This window comes from Diadema antillarum, unplaced genomic scaffold (assembly GCF_040938485.1).
Source record: "Diadema antillarum isolate AM-2024a unplaced genomic scaffold, OU_Dant_1.0 scf00000083, whole genome shotgun sequence".
In the NCBI taxonomy this organism is placed as follows: domain Eukaryota; kingdom Metazoa; phylum Echinodermata; class Echinoidea; order Diadematoida; family Diadematidae; genus Diadema; species Diadema antillarum.
This window is the reverse complement of record NW_027270972.1, coordinates 1,391,960-1,415,475: the sequence shown is the minus strand read 5'-3', so window position 1 is coordinate 1,415,475 and position 23,516 is coordinate 1,391,960. Positions and strand designations below refer to the sequence as shown.

The window sequence follows — 23,516 nt, the reverse complement described above, 5'->3', positions numbered from 1 at the left end:
GACAGGAGAGTAATGATTTTGAAAAGGAGAAAGATGAGAGTGACAGTTTGAATAAACCTTTGTACAAGTGTAACCTGGAAGTTCCTGACATTTGCATGATAGATTTACAGATTTTGGCGATGTGATAAAATCGATCCGGTGTGATAAGAATTTAGAATTAGGGTCAGTAATCCCCTTTCCTATTATTGTTCGAGGGACCAAAATTCACACTTCAATGTATGAATTAATGTCAAAGCTGTAAATCAGAGGATAACATTTATTTTCACCAGTTTCAATGATGATTTAATGAACGTTCAGCTTGGCTAGTACATTACTACTGTATACTGGTATACTATACTTTTCTTACTTTGTGCTGAAGTTTGTGACAGTCTCGTATATGTACTCAGAAAAAAAAAGACATACATTTGCATGTTGCTGTTGCTCAACGTGTAAGGCATTGTCTCATAATGTTTACAGTTCGAAAATAATGAGCTGCATGGTCAAACCAGTGTTTCTGATGATGCGTAAAAAGCGGAGGTGCACGTGAACAGATTGTGGTTAAAATGATCGTTGAGTGCTTCACACGAGTAAAAATATGATAGAAGTGGCGAAATGCTGTGTACCATTCTATGTTTTCTCTACCTAACAGTAATGTTAGAATCAATAATTCAGAAACGGTTTATCAGAATGGTGATTTTTTTTCCTCACAGAGACCATGAAAGCGTAATTGTTCATCGATCTGTGGCGTATGTTATTGTAACCTGGCATCGGGCCAAACAAGGAGGCAGCACTGAAAGGTCTTGGACATGCAGTATACCCATACATTTCTTGTGCATACAGTTTATAGCACAGTGCATTCGAGATCATGAAGTGTATAACATGTAGCCTACATGTACTCGAAGGATCAGTGTGTTCGATTGCATTGGCTACAGCCTACATATTGGCATGTACAATGTACCAGGTATTCTCTGCGGTATTGTGTATCATCGTGGACTAAAATTCATAAGTATTCCCACGGGGAATCCCCGGGGGAATCCCGTGCCGTATGAAAACTACCGACGTTCTAAATACACTCCATATGAGGGATACATATCCCATCATCGTCTTGATGAATCTCCACATGCATTGTAAATAAATCAAACTGCACCTTGGATAGTTATACGTTTGATATGCATGTATCACAGAAAGTATTCTAGAACAAGGTCTTTTTACAATGTTATGCCACGATACAACCACGTATAGAAAGCAAATTATATTGTATTACATTCTCATCTTAGGAATGACTGACAATACATGGTGGTAATCTCCATTAGACACATATCGTATATAGGGCCTACACGATATCATATAGACCTGCTTGTCATCAATATATTGTACAGAAATTGGGGAAAGTGAGCTCGGTGATTTGTAGATACATGTATAGCATATGACGTGAATGGTGATTTCAAGTTTTGCCAAGGTGGATTAGATTTTTCTTGTAGGTAGATTTGCATAGTCAAGCTAGACAGCCTCAGGACTCACTCCAGACTTTGTGCTTTACAGGGCCGGCGGAGCGTTTTCAAAAGTGGGAGGGAGGCACTTCCGGGTTTCATGAGCTAACAAGCAAAAAAAAAAAAAAAAAAAAAAAAAAAAAAAAAAAAAAAAAAAAAGGGGGGGGGGGGCTTTAGGGCAAAAACATAACCTTACAGCGCTCACACTTACCCTGGGGGCCCAAAGTGATGACACCTCATGTGTTCCTTTGTATGGTGCACAAAAAGTGTGTGTGTGTGTGTGGGGGGGGGGGGGGGGGGGGCTAGCGCCCCCCCCCCCACCCCGGTTCCGCCGGCCATGCTTGATGTTTTGTGTCGTGACCGTTTCGAGTCCCCATCGTCTTGGTGAACACAGCACATCCGTCGGAGGTTCTGCAGAGTTTTGGGGGACTCTAAACATGGTAAAAGTTTAGCATGTTTATCCCGATAAACTTAGTTTCTCGCTGGGGTAACTAAGATTTTCACTTGGTATGGTCCATACTCCTCTCTGGTTCAGTCCTTTTCAGGACTACACACACTCTAGAAAAAATACTCTCGCTCACTTTCTCGCTTTTTCCTCTCCTATCTTCTCATTCCTCCTTTCATACCAACAGTCATTTTCAGGACTCACACATGCTGAACCGCAAACCGAGCATATGTCAGGTTTGCTAATGCTTTCAATTCAAAACATGGAAAGAATGTCCAAATTCTTATAAATCCGAAACTGGACCTGAACTTACATCGTGCGATGCTTTACCAATGTGTGTGTGTGTGTGTGTGTGTGTGTGTGTGTGTGTTTTAAGGTTTCTATACAAAGCTCCTTGAGATAACCCCTCCGTCTCCTACTCTGGCTTCGTAGACATTTGTGGTTGAAAATCATGACATCGAGTGAATTGCTGAGCAAAATGATGGTTATTAGGTGATCCGAGTATCCTCTCGGATCACCTTCTTTATCTGTACTGATTCTTTATTCTTCTTTCTTTATTTCTTTATTTCTCCGCAAAAGTTGTGCAAGAGTTAGCTCAGAAAGTGCATTGCCTATCAATGTCAAACTTATACCATATATGTATCATGTCCCAAAGACGACAGATCAAGTAAAATCATAGTAATCAGTCGACCGTGACGTCACTATGACGTCATTATATGAAAACAGATTTTCATGCATATCTCATTAATGGAATGGAATTTTTCAATGAAATTTACGTCACATATATTTCAAGTCAAGCGGGTTCTACTCATGTTCTCAAAATTCATATTTATCTTAAAACGCGCGCGTACGCGCGCGTTGAAATATTTGTATGCTCAAATCGAGCTCAAATTTTTTTTGCATACGTTTCAGATCATTTGGAGCATTTTTTGAAAAATTGAAAAAATTGGACGGACGCGTACGCGCGCGCACATATTCGCACGCACAGCTTATATGCAATAGAAATTTTCAGTTTTTTCACACGGATCGGATGTCCAAAATGTCAAGGAATATTTCTACCAAGTTTCAAGTCAATCTGACTCAATATGACGTCATACGGGCACGTCAAACTCAAAATTCCGCGCGTGCGTCAATGGGGATACACAGTGCAACTATGCCAAAAAACCGTCAATTTTAAATCGGATTTAACTCGTCAGGATGAACGGTGACCCCCCTTTTTCTTGGCATATTCTGAAAGCTGATGAGTTGTTCATGTTATTTCATGGGCTGGCTATGCTGACAAAATGATTAAAAGATATCAAATTTCTTAATAAAGTAAAAAAAGTAAATTTTCAAAATGACGTCATCAAATTTCAAGTTCATTCGAGCGTATCTCACTAGTCCTTTGTCAATTTTCACCCAGATTTCAGTATGATGTAGCTTATTTAATGTTCTTTCAAGCATAAAATTACAATATTTTGATTGGATAACGGTATCACCTCGTAAAAATGGATTAAAAGTAATCTTGTCAAATTTGACCAGTTTACGTGTTATCTCTATGGGAGTGCAGTTTTTCCGGAAATGAAAATTGACATGACTATCTTTATCGAGCACTAGCTCACTTAAGCTTCGGTAAATTTCTCCCAGATTTTAATATGTTGTAGCTGAGACTTTACGCTACCGTAGTGTGCCCTTTGTTTTTTCATACGATGTCAGAATAACGTCAAAAAATTGGGTTGAAAATCAGGCTTATCTTCGATGTATTGAGATATTTCTTTCTTTCTGCAATTTTCTTTGCAATAACTCAAGAAAAACGGCCTCTATCACTTCCATATTTTGCACATGTTTAGTTCATGTCACGTGAATTATTTCATAAAATAACAACTTCTTGATCGAACACCATCTTTGGTATGTAAATTAGGGTCAAAGGTCATAATTGTTTCACCCTGTATCTTAGTGAATACATGTCCTATCTTTCCCATATTTTGCACACACAAAGACCATGTTACAAGGATTATTTCACAAAATAACTACTTTTTACTCAGATGCCATCTTGTCTGTGCAAATTGAGGTCAAAGGTCATATGTACTTCTTTTTGTATCTTCGTTATGACGTGTTATCTCTATGGGAGGGAATTTTCTTTAATGTGAAAATTGACATGATTGTCTTTATCGAGCACTAGCTCACTTACCCTTTGGTGAATTTCTCCCAGATTTTAATATGTTGTAGCTGAGACTTTGCGCTATCGTTTTGTTTCCTTCGTTTTTTCATACGATGTCGGGATTACGATAAAAAATTGGTTGAAATTAAAGCTTATCTGCCATGTATTGAGATATTTCTTTCTTTCTGCAACTTTCTTTGCAATAACTCAAGAAAAACACGCCCTATCACCCCCATATTTTACACATGTTTAGTTCATGTCTCGAACATTATTTCATAAAATAACAACTACTAGATCGGACAACATCTTGGGTATGTAAATTAGGGTCAAAGGTCATAAATGTTTCATCTTGTATCTTAGTGAATACCTGTCCTATCTTCCCCATATTTTTCACACGTATAGACGATGTCGCGAGAATCATTTCACAAAATAACCACTATTTAATCAGATGCAATCTTGGGAGTGCAAAGGTGGGTCAAAGGTCATATGTATTCATTGCTGTATCTTCGTTATTCAGTGTATACAGAATTTGGTACCAAAGATGGCAGATATGACTCCCTTTTCTAAATGAGAATGCAAACATCACACGGCCAATGTCTCTAAACACAGATGAAACTTGTATGGTCATGCCTATTGCGATCAGGACTCGAATCATTGATAAAAAAAATCGGATCACCTTAATTTGTCAATGATGACAAATTACAATCTCTAGTTGATTATTAAGAGTGATACGACATTTGCTCCAACGACAATATATTGCTCAGGCCTTATTTTCTCCGAGGACGCATGGTTAAGGTTAGGACTGTGATATGGGTTTAGGTTCAGTTTGATGTGAGGATTAGGATACGGGTAAGTGTTGTGTTTGTTGGCAGCATTATGTTTGGCTTAGTGTACAGATATTTCATGGGAGCAATATCGTCGCAGGAGGAAACGAGTGGAATGGAACGAGCCAGAGTATGGCTTTGCCCGTGCACAGCTGGATGATACAAGTAATATTGTTTGTATCTCATAAGACAAAAAGTGTGCATCAGATTGCTGATAGCATATCACCTGAAATGCAATGTAGGCCCTTTGTGCGGAGGGGGTGGTAATAGTAATATTCAATAATACATATAGGCCTACTGCATTTGGTGACAATATGTGAGTCTTGTATGTATATTGTGTATAGCTGGTGGGACCCATAATCTCCATCCCTCAAACTGTTTATCACTCAAAAATTATTGTTTCAGTTCTTTGGTTCACATCACAGGTATAATTTACTGTGATCATTGAGTTATAAAGTAGATTTCGCTTCCCAATAATTCTCCTACTTATGCTTTATTCTTCCTTTATATTGCGCTATTTACATGACGTCTTGTTGGCTTGGGGCAACATTCATCAAACACTGCTAAATATCATTTTCTTCTCTTGGAAAAAAAAAGACGTTACCAATTTCACGTGCATATTCAGCTTGATCCGATTTTTTGTTTTCCGATCTCATTCAGACCAATTAAATAAATGGCTACAAATAAGATACAGTATTTATGTTATTTTCAACTAGGTAACCACAATGCCCAGAAGCCGCTATCCAAGTAGGGCGAACTTCTTGTCTATAGCGGTCTTTTCACCTGTATACTTTAAGATATACCGTGAGTAATATTTACGTAGACTATTCACGTAATTACCTATTTCTTATGAGTACTCTTGTTTATATTTCTATGTAAACATTTTTTAATTTGTCATACTGAATTCTTTGGTACAAGCGGAGATATAAAACAATCTGAACTAAAATGAACTGAACACACTGAGTGATGATTCTAAGAATTGAACGTCACTTGCAGTAATTACATGTAAATTGAAATTGATATTATTGAAATCTTATAAACAAGACATATGCATAATACATGTAATATGAGTAATAATTCCATGGATGGATAATCTGTAAGGATGTCTATGTTCCGATTATTAAATCATTTCAGTCCTTTCTCCCATACTTCTTCATTCTTTCTATTTTTCAAGTCCGATTCTCGACTTCTTTTTTGGATTGTTATGTTTGTACAGCTGTAGTGGTTTTAAAGTGTTTGTTTGTGTGTGTGTGGGTGTGTGTGTGTTTGATTTGACCATTTCAGTTAGTAACATATACTGCATTTGGTGATCATTTGTGTGAGTCTTTTATGTAAATTGTACTCTAAGAAAAATGAGTGAAAATATTCATTCTTGAAGGAGTGAATACAAAAAAAAGATTGAATTTAGAGTGAAATAGGAGTGAATCTTCAATCTTCAAATTCACTCTTTTTTTGTATTCTCTCCTTCAAAAGTGAATATTTTCACTCATTTTTTTTTTAATCTACAAGCTTTATAATCTCCGTCCATCAAACTGTTTATCACTAAATTATTTCACTTCTTTGGTTTCACATAAAATTGTAATGTACTCTGATTTTTTAAATTATTATATAAGTTAACGTCTCTTTCTTTTTATTTACATTGTACGCATCTGCTATTGATTATGTTGGAGACGATCGAGAAAATTGAACTTGGACTTGAACTCCATCACATTCAATACCTGTAAGTGATCAGCCTGAAAGAGAGGGTTGACATCTTGGACACAAATCCAAGAAGGGTGATGCTGAACTTTTTATATATTATAGGTTAGGGCAAGTCAGTATATGCACGAAATAGATCAGATACATTTTATAGCTTATACTTCAAACCAACGACAAAAAATGAACTAATTTTTACGGTTGAAAATATACCCCTCTCAGAGAGCGATCTTTTTCTAGAAAGGTCCACTGTATCAATTTTGCCCCCCCCCCCCCCAAAAAAAAAAAAAGCCTTTCACGGACCTGGAGCACGCGCACACTATTTTATTAACTGATAGGGTCACACCCACATAATTTATACACACAAAATAAACAAACAACTATCACTCATTCAAATCTTATTCATTTCTTTCCCCCATTTGCAGCATAATATCCAACTACCGGTGAAAGTGCAAGTTTCCACAAACATGCACACCCCCCCCCCCCCCCCCCCCCCCCCACACACACACACAGTCCACACACACAGGCCGGCCTGTACATCGTGTTATACTAGGGAAGATGATCCATCTGGGCGACTTCGAATACTAGTACACGGCAATTGACAAGAGTTTTTTTTTTTTTTATTACCTGTAATTACTTTTCAACACAATACCATTGCGTTTTTGATAACGTTGTGATAAACTCCTACTAAATCTACTTCATCTAATTCAGTCCTCTATTTCTTTTGTTTTATGGATAGTTTAGCCTTTTTTATTGGAGGGATGTGGTGATATTATTTGGACAACTCTAGGAGATAACTTTATTGCTACATTTGCGGCAAAAATACAAAATTGAGATATACCTGAGGTAATTCTAAACATTCATCTCATTAGAGCTCACGACATAAAATGGAAGTCAAAATTTAGGAAATACATTTTTATAATATTTATTTTTTTTCTCCGTAATATACAAAGAAGAGCCCAGCAATACCATGTTAAAATGAAGTAATGTTAGATATGATTCCTAATTGGATAAATTAAAAGTAATTCTATCATGAAACATTCAAGGCTGCATGCAGAAATTTTTGTTTGCTGTTTGTTAGCTTGGTTGTTGTTATCAGGACACCAGACATGTACACATTCCCTGGGTATTTGCAGACTCACAGTTTGAGACTCAATTTACAATCTTCTTATTCTTATTTATTGTTCTATAACATTTCCTTTTATATCTAAAGTTGTTTAGTATTTGTTCCATGAAAAAAAACCCGCTCTCTCTAGGAGCAACTATCCCTGATAACCCTGCTCCGCACTACCATGATTATTTGCACACACATTATAAAACACCCCCCTCAAAAAAAAAAAGAAGAAGAAGAAGAAGAAGAAGAAAAAGAAAAAGATGTGAGCGAGCAAGTGATGTTAATGGCTCTTCGTAGGTGTATAGGCTATGTGAGTTGTTTCAGCGTAATATACACATTATAAAGACCTACGAGTATTCTTTGTTTGAGTCAGCATGGTCACTGATCATCAAAATATTGCTCCATGATATTTTTACAGTTTTGGATAAAGCGTGTCTCACAGCGTTCCGAATGTAAATGGCGCCACGTGTGATCGCCAAGCACACATGCAGTAACGGACGTCTTCAGAAGACACGAATATTGCTGTAGTCGCTAGGCAACGGATCCTGGCCTTTGGCTATCAGCGATTCATTCACACTGAGTATAAAGGAGTCAATGATCGTGTGCATGCTCGGTGTGAAGGGGTCCGTGGTGAGATAGGCGCGCGTCTTCACGCCGTGGTTGCCTAGCGACACCCCTGTGGAGGAGGAGGACGGATTGTCCTGCACGGAGCAGGCGATTCGCTCCTGGTCCGGACTCTTGCGCAGGAACTGGACTATCCTAGTCAGCTGGTCCTCGGTGTGAGTCTCGAGCTGCTCGTAGTGTATGACCAGTAATCGCTTGGAATATTTGATCCAGTTTAGATTCATATCATGCCACCTCTGGCCCTCTTTATCTACAAACTTCTGCCAATCTGGAGAAGGAAAAAAATGTGAAGTAAGCGAACACGAAGTTAATCCTCGAAATTAGGTTCTACGATAGATCTCATTGAAAGTGCATGTATTGCTTATTAGAACAACAAAACAGCGGAAGTGGTAAGAATTTTGAACCATTCACCCTGCCTTTAATTCATAATTGCACTTCGTCAAAGTCGAACAAGTACATGTATCCCCCAGAAACGATAGTTCAAATAAAGTCGTTGAAACAACACAAATTGTTAGTGGAAATAACTCCGACGAATATCGAAATACAATGTAAGTCTTTTTGAAGATCAGCATACAAGACAAAATTGTTTCCTTGACAAATCAAGATGTAAGGGCAATGAAAACCAGATGACTTATCGCATTTACAGTAGAGCTTGTCTAAAGAAATATTGAAGCTGCGAGAAAAAAAAAACCCAACAACATACAAACTCGGATGTAGGCTTACGCAGCTTTACATCTAATGATGATGTGAACCTTGCACAGGAATTCCTTTATTCATCTTTCCGGTCACTTCATTATCGCTTGACTTGTTTTTCTGCTTTGCGTTTGATTTTTCACTTTTCCTTGAAGACATAATAATTATTTTTCGCCGCTTAACTTCATAATCCGTCCGAGAAATCGTATTCATGCACAACATCGTCCTCGTCAACTGGTAACAAGAAATATCGTCTATTTCCCACTGCTGCCATACGGGTAAGAAGTAAAAAGTGGGTCACATACTTTGATATCATTTTCGCAATCAGAATAAGGCGATGATGATCCGCAGATCATTGACTCAAAGTCAACCCGAGTATGTATGCCCATGATTTTTTTTTATAGTCCTGGCTAGTACTGAAACATTAATTACTTTGCGCTTATTTACGTCGCTGTAGGACGATTTATTTGTCAGTTTCTTGCAATGAAATAAGGCCTATTTAGTACTGTATTATAAGCAATACTTCCCTTGCTTACAACGTATACATAATATATTTGTACACTAGCTACGCAATGTCAGTGGAAAATATATTTTGCATGTATTGGCAGAGTTTCTTCGTCATTATGTAACTATGAAACTATATCTTTGCCACTGACTTTTGGACAGCGTGCACAGTGAGTGCTATGGTGTTTTCTAAGCCAATTAATTGTCACTCAAAGCACAAAACGAGTTAACTTTTTTTTTGCCAGGGACATAAGACAGTGTGTCTAATGCTACGGTGCTTTCTGAGCCAACCGTCACTCAAAGCACACAAAGGGTTAACCCTTTCTGTGCCATGGACTTTGGACACTGTGTACAATGCTATGGGGTGTTCTGTGTTAACTGACACTCAAAGCACACAAAGGGTTAACCCTTTCTGTGCCATGGACTTTGGACACTGTGTACAATGCTATGGGGTTTTCTGTGTTAACTGACACTCAAAGCACACAAAGGGTTAACCCTTTCTGTGCCAGGGACTTTAGACACTGTGTACAATGCTATGGGGTTTTCTGTGTTAACTGACACTCAAAGCACACAAAGGGTTAACCCTTTCTGTGCCAGGGACTTTGGACACTGTGTACAATGCTATGGGGTTTTCTGTGTTAACTGACACTCAAAGCACACAAAGGGTTAACCCTTTCTGTGCCAGGGACTTTGGACACTGTGTACAATGCTATGGGGTTTTCTGTGTTAACTGACACTCAAAGCACACAAAGGGTTAACCCTTTCTGTGCCAGGGACTTTGGACACTGTGTACAATGCTATGGGGTTTTCTGTGTTAACTGACACTCAAAGCACACAAAGGGTTAACCCTTTCTGTGCCAGGGACTTTGGACACTGTGTACAATGCTATGGGGTTTTCTGTGTTAACTGACACTCAAAGCACACAAAGGGTTAACCCTTTCTGTGCCAGGGACTTTGGACACTGTGTACAATGCTATGGGGTTTTCTGTGTTAACTGACACTCAAAGCACACAAAGGGTTAACCCTTTCTGTGCCAGGGACTTTGGACACTGTGTACAATGCTATGGGGTTTTCTGTGTTAACTGACACTCAAAGCACACAAAGGGTTAACCCTTTCTGTGCCATGGACTTTGGACACTGTGTACAATGCTATGGGGTTTTCTGTGTTAACTGACACTCAAAGCACACAAAGGGTTAACTCTTTCTGTGCCAGGGACATCAGTCCGTGTGTACAATGCTATGGGGTTTTCTGTGTCAATTTTACACTCAAAACACACAAAGAGTTAACCCTTTCTGTGCCAGGGACTTTGGACAGTGTGTACACTACAAAAAGTCCGGTGTTAATAATGAAGCAGCGAGCTGGTGTTAAATTCCCAGCGCTCATTTATGATGTTAGATCAACACCTCAGGGTGTCATTTCAAAATATGAAATTGTTTTGAACAGTTTTTTAGTTACTTTTCTTCTTGTTGATTTTGAACTTCAACAATACGATAAAGAATTTTCCGATAAACTACTTTTCTTTAAAAAAAGTGTAAACACATTTACACCACAGTAACACCAGTTGGTGTGGTCTCCTACTGAAGCTTGACGGGTGTTATAACATTGAAATTAACACCAGCAATATGAAATCAACACCATGCGGTGTCAATTTTGAATTAACACCAGCGTAGTGTCAGAAATATCACCAGGTACAAGTGTCAAATTAACGAAGTGACAGGTGAACACTTTTCAACACCATCACAACATACTTTCTACACCTGTGGGTGTGGTCCTCTATTAACACTTGATCGGTGTTCGGCTTTAAATCTAACACCGATGTTTTTGCAATGTACAATGCTATGAGATTTTCTGTACAAATCGAAACTCAAAGAAACAAAAGGGTTAACTCTTTTCTGTGCATACCAAGGACCTTAGAGAATGTGTAATGCTATGAGGTTTTCTGAGCTAACCGTCACTCTAAGCACACAAAGGGTTTAGTTGCTGTCACTTCTCCTATGCAAGTGCACATTATGTTATCAAGTTTGTTACCTTTTGATTTCAAATATTCCATGCTGTCGTCGACCGAACCCGACTTGGCGAACATGAATCTTCGGAAGACCTCGGCTACGATCGTTCTGTAGGGATTTCTGATCAGCAAAACGGCATCGCTGAAGTCACTTATGTGTTTTTTCTCCGACCTGTGAGTCTTGACGCATATCGTGTGCAGCCTGTGGTAGTCGTCGTTGCCACCTAGGAAAACTTTTTGGTCAAAACATTGACCACAAGGATGTGAGATGAGAAAGACAGAATGGTGAGATGAGAAAGACAGAAGGATGAGCGGCGGGGGAAGATGCGTTGCTATGGTTACGAGACACATCGTGGTTACAGAGTTTCTTATACAGTACTTCAAATTTGATGTCTTTCTTCGGGATAGGCACTCATGATCGTTTCCTAAGTAAAGTGACTTTGGTCAATATACATTAGTCTTTGTATGTTTTTATATTGCAATCACCAAGTATGGGGGGGGGGGTGACTTCTTGGTGGTAATCTCAGGTTGAATTTGTAGAAATGAAAAAAAAATGGAAGTAATGAACATCTTGCCATCATTTTGAGTATTTTGTGAAGACTTATTTTGCATTATCTTTTGTCTGAGAGAAATTTATTTTTTCCCAAAATTAGCAACAAACACATAATGTCTGGGCCTACAAGAATGTCGGCCTTTGACAAAGCAGATATTCACTGTCATGATCTTTACCATGGGGCGAGATACCACGCATGAAATATATGCTTTGGGTATTACAATAATTTTTACATATCGTGTGGTTTGCACATTTTTACAGTCTTTTAAATGTTTCCGAGCACTTTTGGGGTACGCTCCAAAAACGTTGTGCGATGATATTACAGTTTACAATGATCACTGCAGCCACTGTGGTTTCAGCGGGTGCAACAATCAACTGGCAGGCAATATTGTTTTAGTTGTTCTTATAGTAAACTCCAGATATAACGACAATAATCTTGCAGTGAGTCTTCTGTAAAATTGACCCCTGGCCGGCCCTGTGATGAAGCTCTGTGAATGTCGCGGTTTTTAGCAGACGACACGGGTTGGGTTCATACCTTTCTGCGATATCGGCGACTCGCGCTCCGCCTTCCAGTAAATGCTACCCGTGTACACACCCGTGGCCGCCTCAATCAGCTGCCTCGTCCATGTATTGCCCGAACGAGGGTAGCTGGCGAGAGCTGTCATCGGAAAAGCGCCATCTTTGCCCACTGATTTACTGCTACAGCGAACGTCTGCCAATAAAGAATGGGAACAAACGCAATATTAGGCCTAGGCTAGAGAGAACAGCACGTATAACCTATGTAGCAATGAAACAGTCGAATAAAAGCATGTAAAAAAAACAAACTTATCTTTACAAATCAGTGCGGTTTTGTATGTCATAGCAATCAGACATCTCGATGACGTCTTGGTCACGTGATGTTTGCATGACACTACTTTTGAAAAGAGCTCTACATTTCGTATTTTCATAGAAATTGTATAAACATTATTGGGAGTCTAGAGGGGAAAAGGTACATAGATTTTGGCACCGACAGTATATTCCACATTTTAGAATGTGAACGTTTCCCATCACAACACATCCACTAACGTCAAATACTATTGTGTACTGAATGTCATTGTGTGTATTGTCTTGTGGACTGACTTATTATAATGTACTGCTAGTATTCACCTATGCACACGCACTGCACTTGTAAGTGTCCGAAAACAAATTTCATGGAAATGTTTACATGACAATTGATTACCTTTATTCATGAATTTTGAAGAACCTTGTAGTCTGATAGTGCAGTGTAGCGTATCACATTCTGGTCTGTCAGCCTCTCGATTTTGTAACAATTCTTTCCCTGTCTAGTTGGTTTGATTCCACGAGCCCGACACCCACGAGTAATACGGCCCACGAGTTCGAATAAAATAACTAACGTGGGGAAAATACCAGTTCTTAATAGGCAAAGTGCTGAAAGATCAATGGGATGTAAGTGGTATTCATCATCAAAGTGAAGAATGATTGACGGCATTCATCACTAAAAACAAATAGAATCCTATTCACTTACCTGGTACTGACGTCCTATAGAGTGAAAAGTACCCACGTCCACCGCAGTCGTAATTCCGATCTCCCGTGCAGGGCACGTCACACAATGCGCCGTCCACGTACCTCAAAAGACTCGTAGATCGGTGGACGTTTGTACAATAACACTGCGTGCCTTTCGTGAGAGCAGCGTACGTATATTCCTACAGAGAGGAAGAGGCAGATAAAAACTAATCAATCCGACAGAATGAATGAAGTAGGCTTAAAAAGTGAAATCGAATATCTGATAATTACAATAAGGATGACGATAATAATGGTAAGAGTGACGCTCAAAACAATCTTTAAAAAATGGTAACAAGACCAGTAACGATGATGATGATGATACTCATCATGTTGCCACCAGATAGATAGTCATTTGATCCCTGTCAAAATAATCAACTTAACATGAGAGCGATAAAAATAAAGAAGGAAAGGTTGTGTTTAAAGAACACAAAACAAACAAACAATGGTACATATTATGAAATCGATATCAGATACAGGTGATTCCGACTCATCAGCTAAATTCTAGTCATTACTTTCCGCAGATTTAATGAACTCGAGCACTAAGAAAGAAGAGAGACAAACACACGCACACACACACTCACTCACTCGCACACACACACACACACGCACACACAAGAACAGTGCTCCAATAGGCCTAGTGGTTAAGTCACAGGCGTTCTATTCCAAGAACGCAGCTTCGATATTCCATCGGAGTTTATCATTTGGGCCTGTATTGCTCTTCCCCAATAGCATCAAGGAAGGGACTTCCTCGACAGAAGTCAAGATAGGTTCATCTTCTGTTTTGTTTGTTGCCAAATTGATTATTTCAAAATAATTTCCTTTCAGACGAAGTTCAGTGAGAGTTGCACTGCAAGCAGGTTGCCATTCTCCCTAAACTCTCGACTGTTAATCATCGCCACGGTTATCAATGATTAGTCTTTTATCACAAATATTATGATTATTGTCATCTCAGTCACCAATATTATCACAACTAATTATTTCAAGGTAAATATATATAATGAAATACGTTTTACGTAATAGACTTGACAGCAGAGTGATCTGCGTATTCCTTTTTAAACCTCAAATATCATGATTAATCCTTATCCATTATTTGTTGGGTTCATTCTCAGCACACAGTCTAAGATTTGCCGATACTTTCTAGCTGTTTGGGTTACACAAAGGAAGGGAATAACCACTAACTTCAATCAAATAGGGAAACTGACCAGATATATTGAATATGAATGAAATGACAACGAGGAAATAAATCTATCGGGATTCGAACCCAAGACCTCCGAATTGCTAGACCGGTGTTCTTACCGACCGAGCTAAGAACCATAAGACCCCTTAATTTCCATTGTTTGTGTGGTCAGAAGTTATTATAAACCTGACAAGACTCGTATGGTAAACTCGAAGGAAAGAAATCAACTTGGGATGAACACCGTACTAGGGTTTTCCTTAGCTCAGTCGGTACAAGAGCACAGGTCCAGCAATCCGGAAATCTCGGATTCGAGCCCCGATGGAATCCAATTTTCTTTGCTAGTTTTCATCCAACCTACCAAATTGATACAGTGATGGAGACACTGTAATATCGTCATATTGGTTTCACTGGTGTCCACGAGCCCGCCCGTCAGCTCGCGGTCGAACACATGGTCCGGCGTCGGGTACGGGACGCAGGCCCGGTATTTGCCTGGGCTCTCCAGTGTCTGCCATGTCATCCAGCGCTGGTTAAGAGCTGTAGGTGTCGGAAGAGGAGAAACAAATTAGTAATGCCAGAAAATACATGTGTTTTTGTTTTTTTTAACATCAGGCCTCGTGTCGATGTCAGCACATTGCAGTTCCCTTAAAACCCTTGAATTCCAAGAGTGACAAAGTCCATATCTCATTATAACATTATTTTGATTTTGATACAAAATTATTTAATCGTCCATCAATAAACCATAGAGTACGGAAAGCATTTTGTACAGTCAAACTTCTCTATATAGCGGACATTAGTATGTGACTCCGTAACTATTATCAACAATTTTGCAAGGGTATATCCAAGGAATATGACACTGAATTATACAACGTCCAAAAGATGGGATACTTTGCCCTGTTATTCATCCATGTATGTACAGAAATCTCGTAATATCATCGTAAATCATTATGCATAATTCATTATTCACATTTTTTCTTCAGGCAGCAACTCCTATGGCTGTGTATACTGTAGCTCTGTAACGAGAATTTGCGAATACACCAATTTTTTGAGGTGCTCAAATTGCTGCCTTATTTGTCGTGGCTGATATGAAGAGTTCCCTTCAAAAACCCAAACAAAAAACACACAAGCAACCATACATACATACATACACCAGTCCTGACGAGTATGAATGCACGTGCATTTCGTATAACGTATATCTAACGAACCATTTTCCTGCATGCCACGTCACGCCTAACTGTGAGGTTAAGGTGGCCGACAATCCTATGGTTTCTAAATCCGCAAACAATGGACCAGGTTTAAATGTCAAATTGAAGAGCTTTATTCACGTGAAATAGTTGGCAAACACACAAAATGTGACCTTTTTTGTTGATCAGGAATCCGCTGGTCCCTCTATAGTCACTATAATAGAGTGTGGTTCACTTCTAAAATACTAAACTACTAAAAATTTGTCTAACATTAAAGATTGTAGATTGCCAAGTGATCAGTGCATTCAAAGATTATCAATGATTACCAATTGTTAGCTGATGGTAAGATAAAAGGTAAATAAGTATATGGTTAATTTATGTAGTGTTTGAATATTTGATTTGAAATTTGGTAAGAGTTATCATTATAGTCAATGGGCACATGTATGTTATTCATGATTATACATAATACACGTGCATATACAACTGTAGGTCTATTTGTATCTTTTGATACTCCAAATCAATTGTTTTTATTTTCTGCTGTAATCATTTATGTGTAATTAGTTGTTCATGGAATGTTTTATTATGAAAGAGAATCGTATTTGTAGTATAATCATGTATATGTAATAAGGCTATTTTTTGATAGACTGTTTAATGTGAATGATTATTGTATGGTATTGTTTTGTTTCGTTTGTATATTTACATAAAGAACACGCAATTCAGCCTCTGGGCTGCTATGTATTTTCCTTTTGATGAAACCAATATCTATCTATCTATCTATCCATCTATCTATCTATCTATCTATCTTATATTTAACAAGAAAGTTACTTCAAAAATTGAAATTTCTCCTTATACATAGCTAAGACGTCCCAGTCAATATGTGTCTGTTTTCATTTGTTTTTAAGTTGCAAACACACAGAGAGAGAGAGAGAGAGAGAGAGATACAGACAGACAGACAGACACATACATACAAACTCACACACACAGACACGCACACACACACACACACACACACACACACACACACACATTGCCATTACTCTCCACTCTGTATCGCTATAAAGATAATCAACCATGACTGGTGCAGTGTGTGTGATGAAGTGAATTGAAGAGGCAGTGAGGTAGATCGTGGTAGTAAGTGTCCAGAGACGACACGTAGAAGGGGGTGGGGCACCGGGAGGTTTCAGAAAGAGGCAAAGATTGTAGTGTAAAACGAAGGACGGGCCAATAAGCTCAACAGGGCGTGTATTAGACAAGATGTGCGGAAAATGGCGACATCTATGCACTCATTAACACCATAAGGCTTAGGAGATGAACAAAAGTATGGACGGAAGAGGCGGAAGAGGGGGCTAAGAAGAGGATATTGGCCTTCAGAATTGAGATATGAAATCAAAATAGTACGAGAAAAATTGAGACCGTTAGAATCATTTTGTTGGTACTTATCTTTTATATAATGCTAAAGGTTTCATGGGTGAAATTGCAAAATTAACAAGAACCGGCAATGATTTTTCAAGATTCTTTCAAGTTTCTTTTTTTAAACGAAAGATGTGTTATATGGAAACTTAACTAAAATACAATAGTGCATATACCTGTGTGTAGGTATGCATGTGGTGTTTGCACACAAACACACACACACAGATGTAGAATGGATGTAACTGTAACAAATGATATGAAAGACAGTGAGCGTAGTTAGCTGTTCCTTGGTCTTATTGCATTATTAAACATACTAGATTTTGAATTCCAATTTAGAAAGAAAACAAGTAATTTTCTCGATACATTGTCACCTCAGTTGTTGGGAGTGAAGTAAGTTGCGATAATATGGAGAATAAATGTAAGTTTTGTGCTTTAATAGCCACTTGTACATCGAGTTAGTTGATACAGCACTTAAAATAATGTTACTCCACAGAAGACTTTGGGATATTGTTGAGTTTAGAGATCTCACCAGAAATGACATCGCCTCTTTTCTCCGTGACTGAAGAAGCGGGTGGTTTAAACGGGAATATGTCTGCGTTAAGTCCGCGCTCCTGATGTACGATTACAGACGACCTTCCATCATTGTAGCCCATGATGTACATCACCCTCACCACGAACAAGACACACAGCAAGCCGGCCAGACATATCAGGAGGTGACCGAACCGACGCGAAAGCATTCTCCTCATATTTTGCTCGTCCGAAATATCACCAAACTCATCAACGGCGCCCCATGAAATGAATCTCAATCTGCCAGGAGTCCCGATACCAGGGTTAGGCATTGGATGTAACAAACCCTGCTCCTCCCTCAAGAGAAGACATTCAACACCGAGATGGAAGTAGCGAAAGTTTACTTACACGCCGAGTCGGAGCCCCCCGGTCATCTGTGTTGCTTTATTTGCGTGTGTTCATACAACGTGTACGGAAATGACAATCGTGTGTTCATTCGTTCTCCCGAAGCCGCCACGCATAGCATTCCCATTGTTACGACATCGGCGCCTATTGTCACTTACAATAGATACTCGTCCAATTCCCCCTCTCACCTTTCTTTCTTATTCGCTTTTAGTAGCAAGTGGCTTCTTCATGCATCAGTGTGTTGGAAGACTTGACGGAGTACGTACATGTATCCGTATTTGAAGTAGGCTATGTTCAAGACCTTCCTTTTCTATGCGGACTCTTTGTCACCACATTAAGTTATGACAAGCACGGTATCACGAGTTATCGTACTCTTTGATCGGGACCAAATCTATCGGTTTGGACTTATCCAGATTATTACAGAATAATGATAAGTACAGCCAAAGCCTGCAGTAATGTTGTATATAGTTGAAGGTGTACGTTGAAGTGAAAATGTGGTTGAAATGTGTGAATATAATCACAAATTTTCGTGCCAGTGAGTGGCATACGGTGTTCTCATGAAATGCAAACTGCTCTGATATTAAAACGCAGTAATTTGCAGCATACCATTCATACAGCAGATGTGACCTAAAATTTTATATCTATACCTTACGTTCAGTCCGCCGCTGGAGCCTTCAGGATATCAGAAACTGAAGTTTAACATTTCAATTTTTGAAAGTTATAAGTTTTTTATTCAAAAACCAAATAAAAATGCGCCCTACCTCAAAGTATATTTCTCTGTGCCATCCAAGAGTTTACTGATTCTGATTGTAGTTTGAGTGATATAACATCATCAATCACTTTCTTTTCCCAAAAAGAATAAATGGTTTACATGCAAAGAAAAAAAAATGTTGTTTTATGTCTGAGCCATCATTGCAGATTGACACACCATTGACGTTAAAGTTTTATGCCAAAGATACTCTGATGTTTGGAGAAGGCCCTATATACGGGCAGTTTTTTATTTTGTTTTGTTTTGTTTTGTTTTTTATGTGACATGAAGCCACGTAGACTGGTAAGTTGATCTAAATATTATTCTGTTTCCTTTCTTTAGTCTTCTTCCTTAGTTTTTTACCAGTCTTAACATTTGCATAACCCATGCAAGGGGTTATTGTTTTTGTTTGTTTTTCTGTATGTGTGAGTGTTTGTTTGTTTGTATGTATGTGTGTGTGTGTGTGTGTGCACATAAAAAATCTGTGGCTTCACATCCACAAGGAGAAGTGGGTTACTACGACGATATCACATGACATCTTTTGATATAATTGGCAAGTTATATGTGATCTATATCAATAGGCTTCAGAATCTCCTCTCGGTCATGTCGAGAATGACTCGACATGTATGTCTCATAACTGTTGATTATATAGAATCATAATTTTTTTTAATAAAAGTCTGTAGAAATATGCGAGTATACATACATATAATCATATAAGTATGTACAGGTATCAAATACACAGATGGAATACATCATGGGAGATCCAAAAACGGAGGCGTATTCATGAGACCAATCAAAAATTATGGGGGAAATGCTTAACTCCAGGTGTGTATTATGAGCAGCAAAACACGCTAAATCGAAATGCCGCAAAAATTCGAAGAATGACCATTTACCCATCTATTGTGAAAATTGCTCTGTTGTTATTCTTCCTAATTTATTGTTACTGTTGCGAATCTGCAACCCTGTTTGCTTTCAAAAGTGTGAGTCTGTGTTTTGGGTGAGAGTGGGCAATTTTTGAAGAGGCGGCAAAAAAGGCTGGCAATCTTCTGAAATTATTTGCCGATTAACACAACCTGAATGAATGCCTCATGAAACGTCATATTATACATAATGATTCACAACTTCGCTATACCAAACTGAACTGTTTGCACAAACCTCTACAGTCATTGATTCTGCGAACAGTGGTGAAGTGTTTGAATACAACATGTGTAAATTTTAGCCAAACACCTATTCATAATGTTACCGGCATCACCCCCTGTGAACACAAGTTGAGGAAATATTGAAGGAAAGTTTACATAGGCCTACAATTTGAAGTGAGCTTACCTGCTTTGTGGGTACTACCCTCTAACATACAGAGAAAAAATGCAGGAATGTTTGCAAGTTGATAAAACATGAAAAGGTAGTTACACAAGCAATATTAGTAAGAACAGGAGAAGTAGAAGAAGTAATAGTCCAGTAGTATAGGAGGCAATAGTAATAGTATTAAAAGTAGTAACATTAGTAGTGGAACTAGTTATAGTCTACATGACATTGGGAATCGGTCTATAAAGATAGTGGTTTAGTTTTGATATCTACAGTAGAAGAAATAAAGTAAACAGAAGAAGTTGTAGCCATAGTAGTAGTAATAGTAGTAGTAGTAGTGTGTTTATAGTAGTAGTAGTAGTAGTAGTAGTAGTAGTAGTAGTAGTAGTAGTAGTAGTCAGTAGTAGTAGTAGTAGTAGTAGTTGTTGTTGTTGTTGTAGTAGTTGTAGTAGTAGTAGTTGTTGTTGTTGTAGTAGTAGTAGTAGTTGTAGTAGTAGTAGTATATAGTAGTAGTAGTACTATAGTAGTAGCAGGATAATAATAGTAGTAGTAGTAGTAGTAGTAGTAGTAGTAGTAACAGTAGTAGTAGAAGTAGTATCAGCAGCAGCAGTACTAGTGGAGACGACAATATTAGTAGTTTGAGAAGGAAATGATGATGATTGTGGACGAGGATGAAGAGAAGACAAAATCAGAAGAAAAGAAATCTGTTTAAGTCATATCAGTATATTATAGTACATGCATTATTAGCAGCAACAATGTACTTGAAGAACATGACTATAGAGCGGTAGTAGAAGTAGAGGTATAGTAGAAGAAGTGGGTGAGTTAAATGTTGTAAACAGACCACCAGGAGTGGTGGTAAGGATAATTCTAGAAAGGGAATTAGTATGTGGGAACAGATTTACAGTTTAAACAAAATGTGTGGCAGCATCAGATGAGACACAATAAAAGAGGGAAATTTGATTGACAAAGATGATGATGATGATGGTGGTGATGATGATGATGAAAATGGTGATTTTCATGACATCATCGTACAAAGTATCAAACCTGTAGTGATTACTGCAATCACAGCTCGTTATCATTATATTGTTTAATATTATCATTATTATCATTGGTAGAATTTTAAAAAGGGGCAGAAAGAGGGGAAGATTAGGGGAAGGATGATGATGAGGAGGAGGGGTTATAAAGTATCGGCCTATAGTGAGACATTTTGCTCGTATGGAATACATTCGAAAGTCCTTTTTCGAACACCTGAAGTCTACCTGAAACCACGGCCAATGACGATCGCCTGGATCCGTTCGAAAATCGCCTCGACTCGCGCAGCGTGTGAACGCCTCGTCGGATGGCCGGCCTCTCGACGTATGCGATGTTGTAGACGAGAGCCACGGTGAATACGACGCTCAATCCAACCAGAAGCAGAAGTAGTAAGAACACTCGTCTGTGAGAAGTCGCCATGTTCCCTTGAGTATTTACTCCGCGTCTTCGATCCACGCTTGTGCTGAGAAAGAAGTAGAGCAGGTCCGGGAGGCTAGTCAAGAACCTGAAGTTGAGTACCGTTGCAAACTATACACCCCTTGTCAGTGCACCAATTGCCTGTCCAAGCCTCGATTTTAACAAAGCACACTTCGTCATGGGGAAGTAGCTACTTGTGGGTGAGATGTTGCGAAATCGCCTGGGCAGTGGTTATTAAAAACAAACAGACAGAAGAAGTCGCCAGCAGTGTGTCTTTGAAGAGTGACATGGTTTTCTCAGCTACGCCTGAATGTTTTCTGTCTCAAACAGTCAGTGGAGACGAAATGTCACGAGACACTATACCCCCTGATACGCCTGCACACATGGCAGAAATCGTGCTTGTGTACAGACATTAATGACGATGTAATTGATCGCATCAAGGAAGTAAACATTTCAATCGTCTTTTACGATCGTCGCGATCCGTGAAAAGAAACGCTAATGCCACACGCAAGAAACAGCAGACCAAGGCTGTAGAATTGGAAACATTACGCTTCTTATCTCCGCTAATGAATGATTTAGGAAGCCTGCTTACGGTCAAAGTACTCACCTTCGACTCCAAATCGTGTGCGCAGCTCAAATATCACGCAGACACACAAATTAAACTCAACCGAATTGTACGAACTTTGATCTCTCCGTACTCTGTTTTGCTAATCGGAGAATCGCAAAGGGAACGTTCCAATACTCAGTCGACGTTCAAGATTGCTGAAGGAGGAACATGGAAAATCGTTACCTCATAGTTTGTCTTATGTGAGAATATCCATACTAAAGGAATGGTGTAGTTTTGGTGGATATGGGGCTTCAAGTTTCCAACTTTTTTGTGAGATAATGAGAAACATCATATGAAATATGAAAGAGCATACAAAACCAAAGAGGTCCTGATAAAAGGTGAGAGCTACTTTTTATTAGGATCACTTTGTTTTGCTTTGTTTATGGACATCTCAGTCATTTCAAAGCCAATTTTCATCACATAAACTTGGAATACCGCTTAGAATTGTATGATCTTTCATAATATTTCATAAGTGGTTTCTAATTATCTCGCAAAAAGTTAAAATCTGAATCCCCCATTTCAACCAGAACTGTACCATCAGATATTCCTGCTAGTGGTCTGTTGAGGAGCTATATCAACTTGGAGTGTCTCGATTTCATTAATTTCGCATTTATTTCATTCAAGCCGTCAGCATTCAGGCATAATATTACCTTCCTGTAGTATCTTGCTACCATTCATTTTCTCTAGTGAGTATCAATATACATTTGCTTTGTTTTGTATTTTAGTTTGGTGATGTATTAATCACAAGGGATGGTGTAAAAATAGCAGTCAAAAAGACATAAAAAGGTAAAAAAATTTAACAAAGAAAGTGACGATTAGCAAGACTCGAACAACATCTTTGCGCGCGCATTTTCTGATGGGGATGATAATGATGATGATGATGATGATATTAATGAAAATAAAAGTAATAATAGTAGGCCTAATAGTAGTAGTAGTAATAATGATGATAATAATAATAATAATAATAATAATAATAATAATAATAATAATAATAATAATGATAATAATAATAAGGATAATAAGGATAATATAGTGATATGATAATAATAATAATGATAATTATTGTTGTTATTATTATTATTATCGTTATTATTATTATC

The 23,516-nt window shown here is 38.4% G+C and overlaps 1 protein-coding gene across 1 annotated transcript; it reads right to left on the bottom strand.

The window, feature by feature from the left end:
- Positions 1–8,190: 8,190 nt before the first annotated feature.
- On the bottom strand, positions 8,191–22,354 carry LOC139717817 (sialate:O-sulfotransferase 1-like). Its single transcript, XM_071629315.1, has 6 exons — positions 21,620–22,354; positions 15,166–15,341; positions 13,593–13,770; positions 12,603–12,779; positions 11,538–11,747; positions 8,191–8,579 (listed from the first exon to the last, which is right to left on the bottom strand). Exons 1-6 carry the CDS (start codon positions 21,810–21,812, stop codon positions 8,191–8,193), a joined length of 1,323 nt encoding a protein of 440 aa, XP_071485416.1. The 5' UTR covers positions 21,813–22,354.
- Between the last annotated feature and the right edge of the window lie 1,162 nt (positions 22,355–23,516).

What these genes read in the sequence shown, in the direction of transcription:
- LOC139717817 (XM_071629315.1), bottom strand. Translation starts at nt 21,812, where the DNA reads ATGGCGACTTCTCACAGACGAGTGTTCTTACTACTTCTGCTTCTGGTT. An exon ending in GTCATTGGCCGTGGTTTCAG is followed by an intron (nt 15,342 to 21,619) that starts GTAGACTTCAGG and finishes CGACACCTACAG; the next exon opens with CTCTTAACCAGCGCTGGATG. An exon ending in GTCGCCGATATCGCAGAAAG is followed by an intron (nt 11,748 to 12,602) that starts GTATGAACCCAA and finishes TTGACCAAAAAG; the next exon opens with TTTTCCTAGGTGGCAACGAC.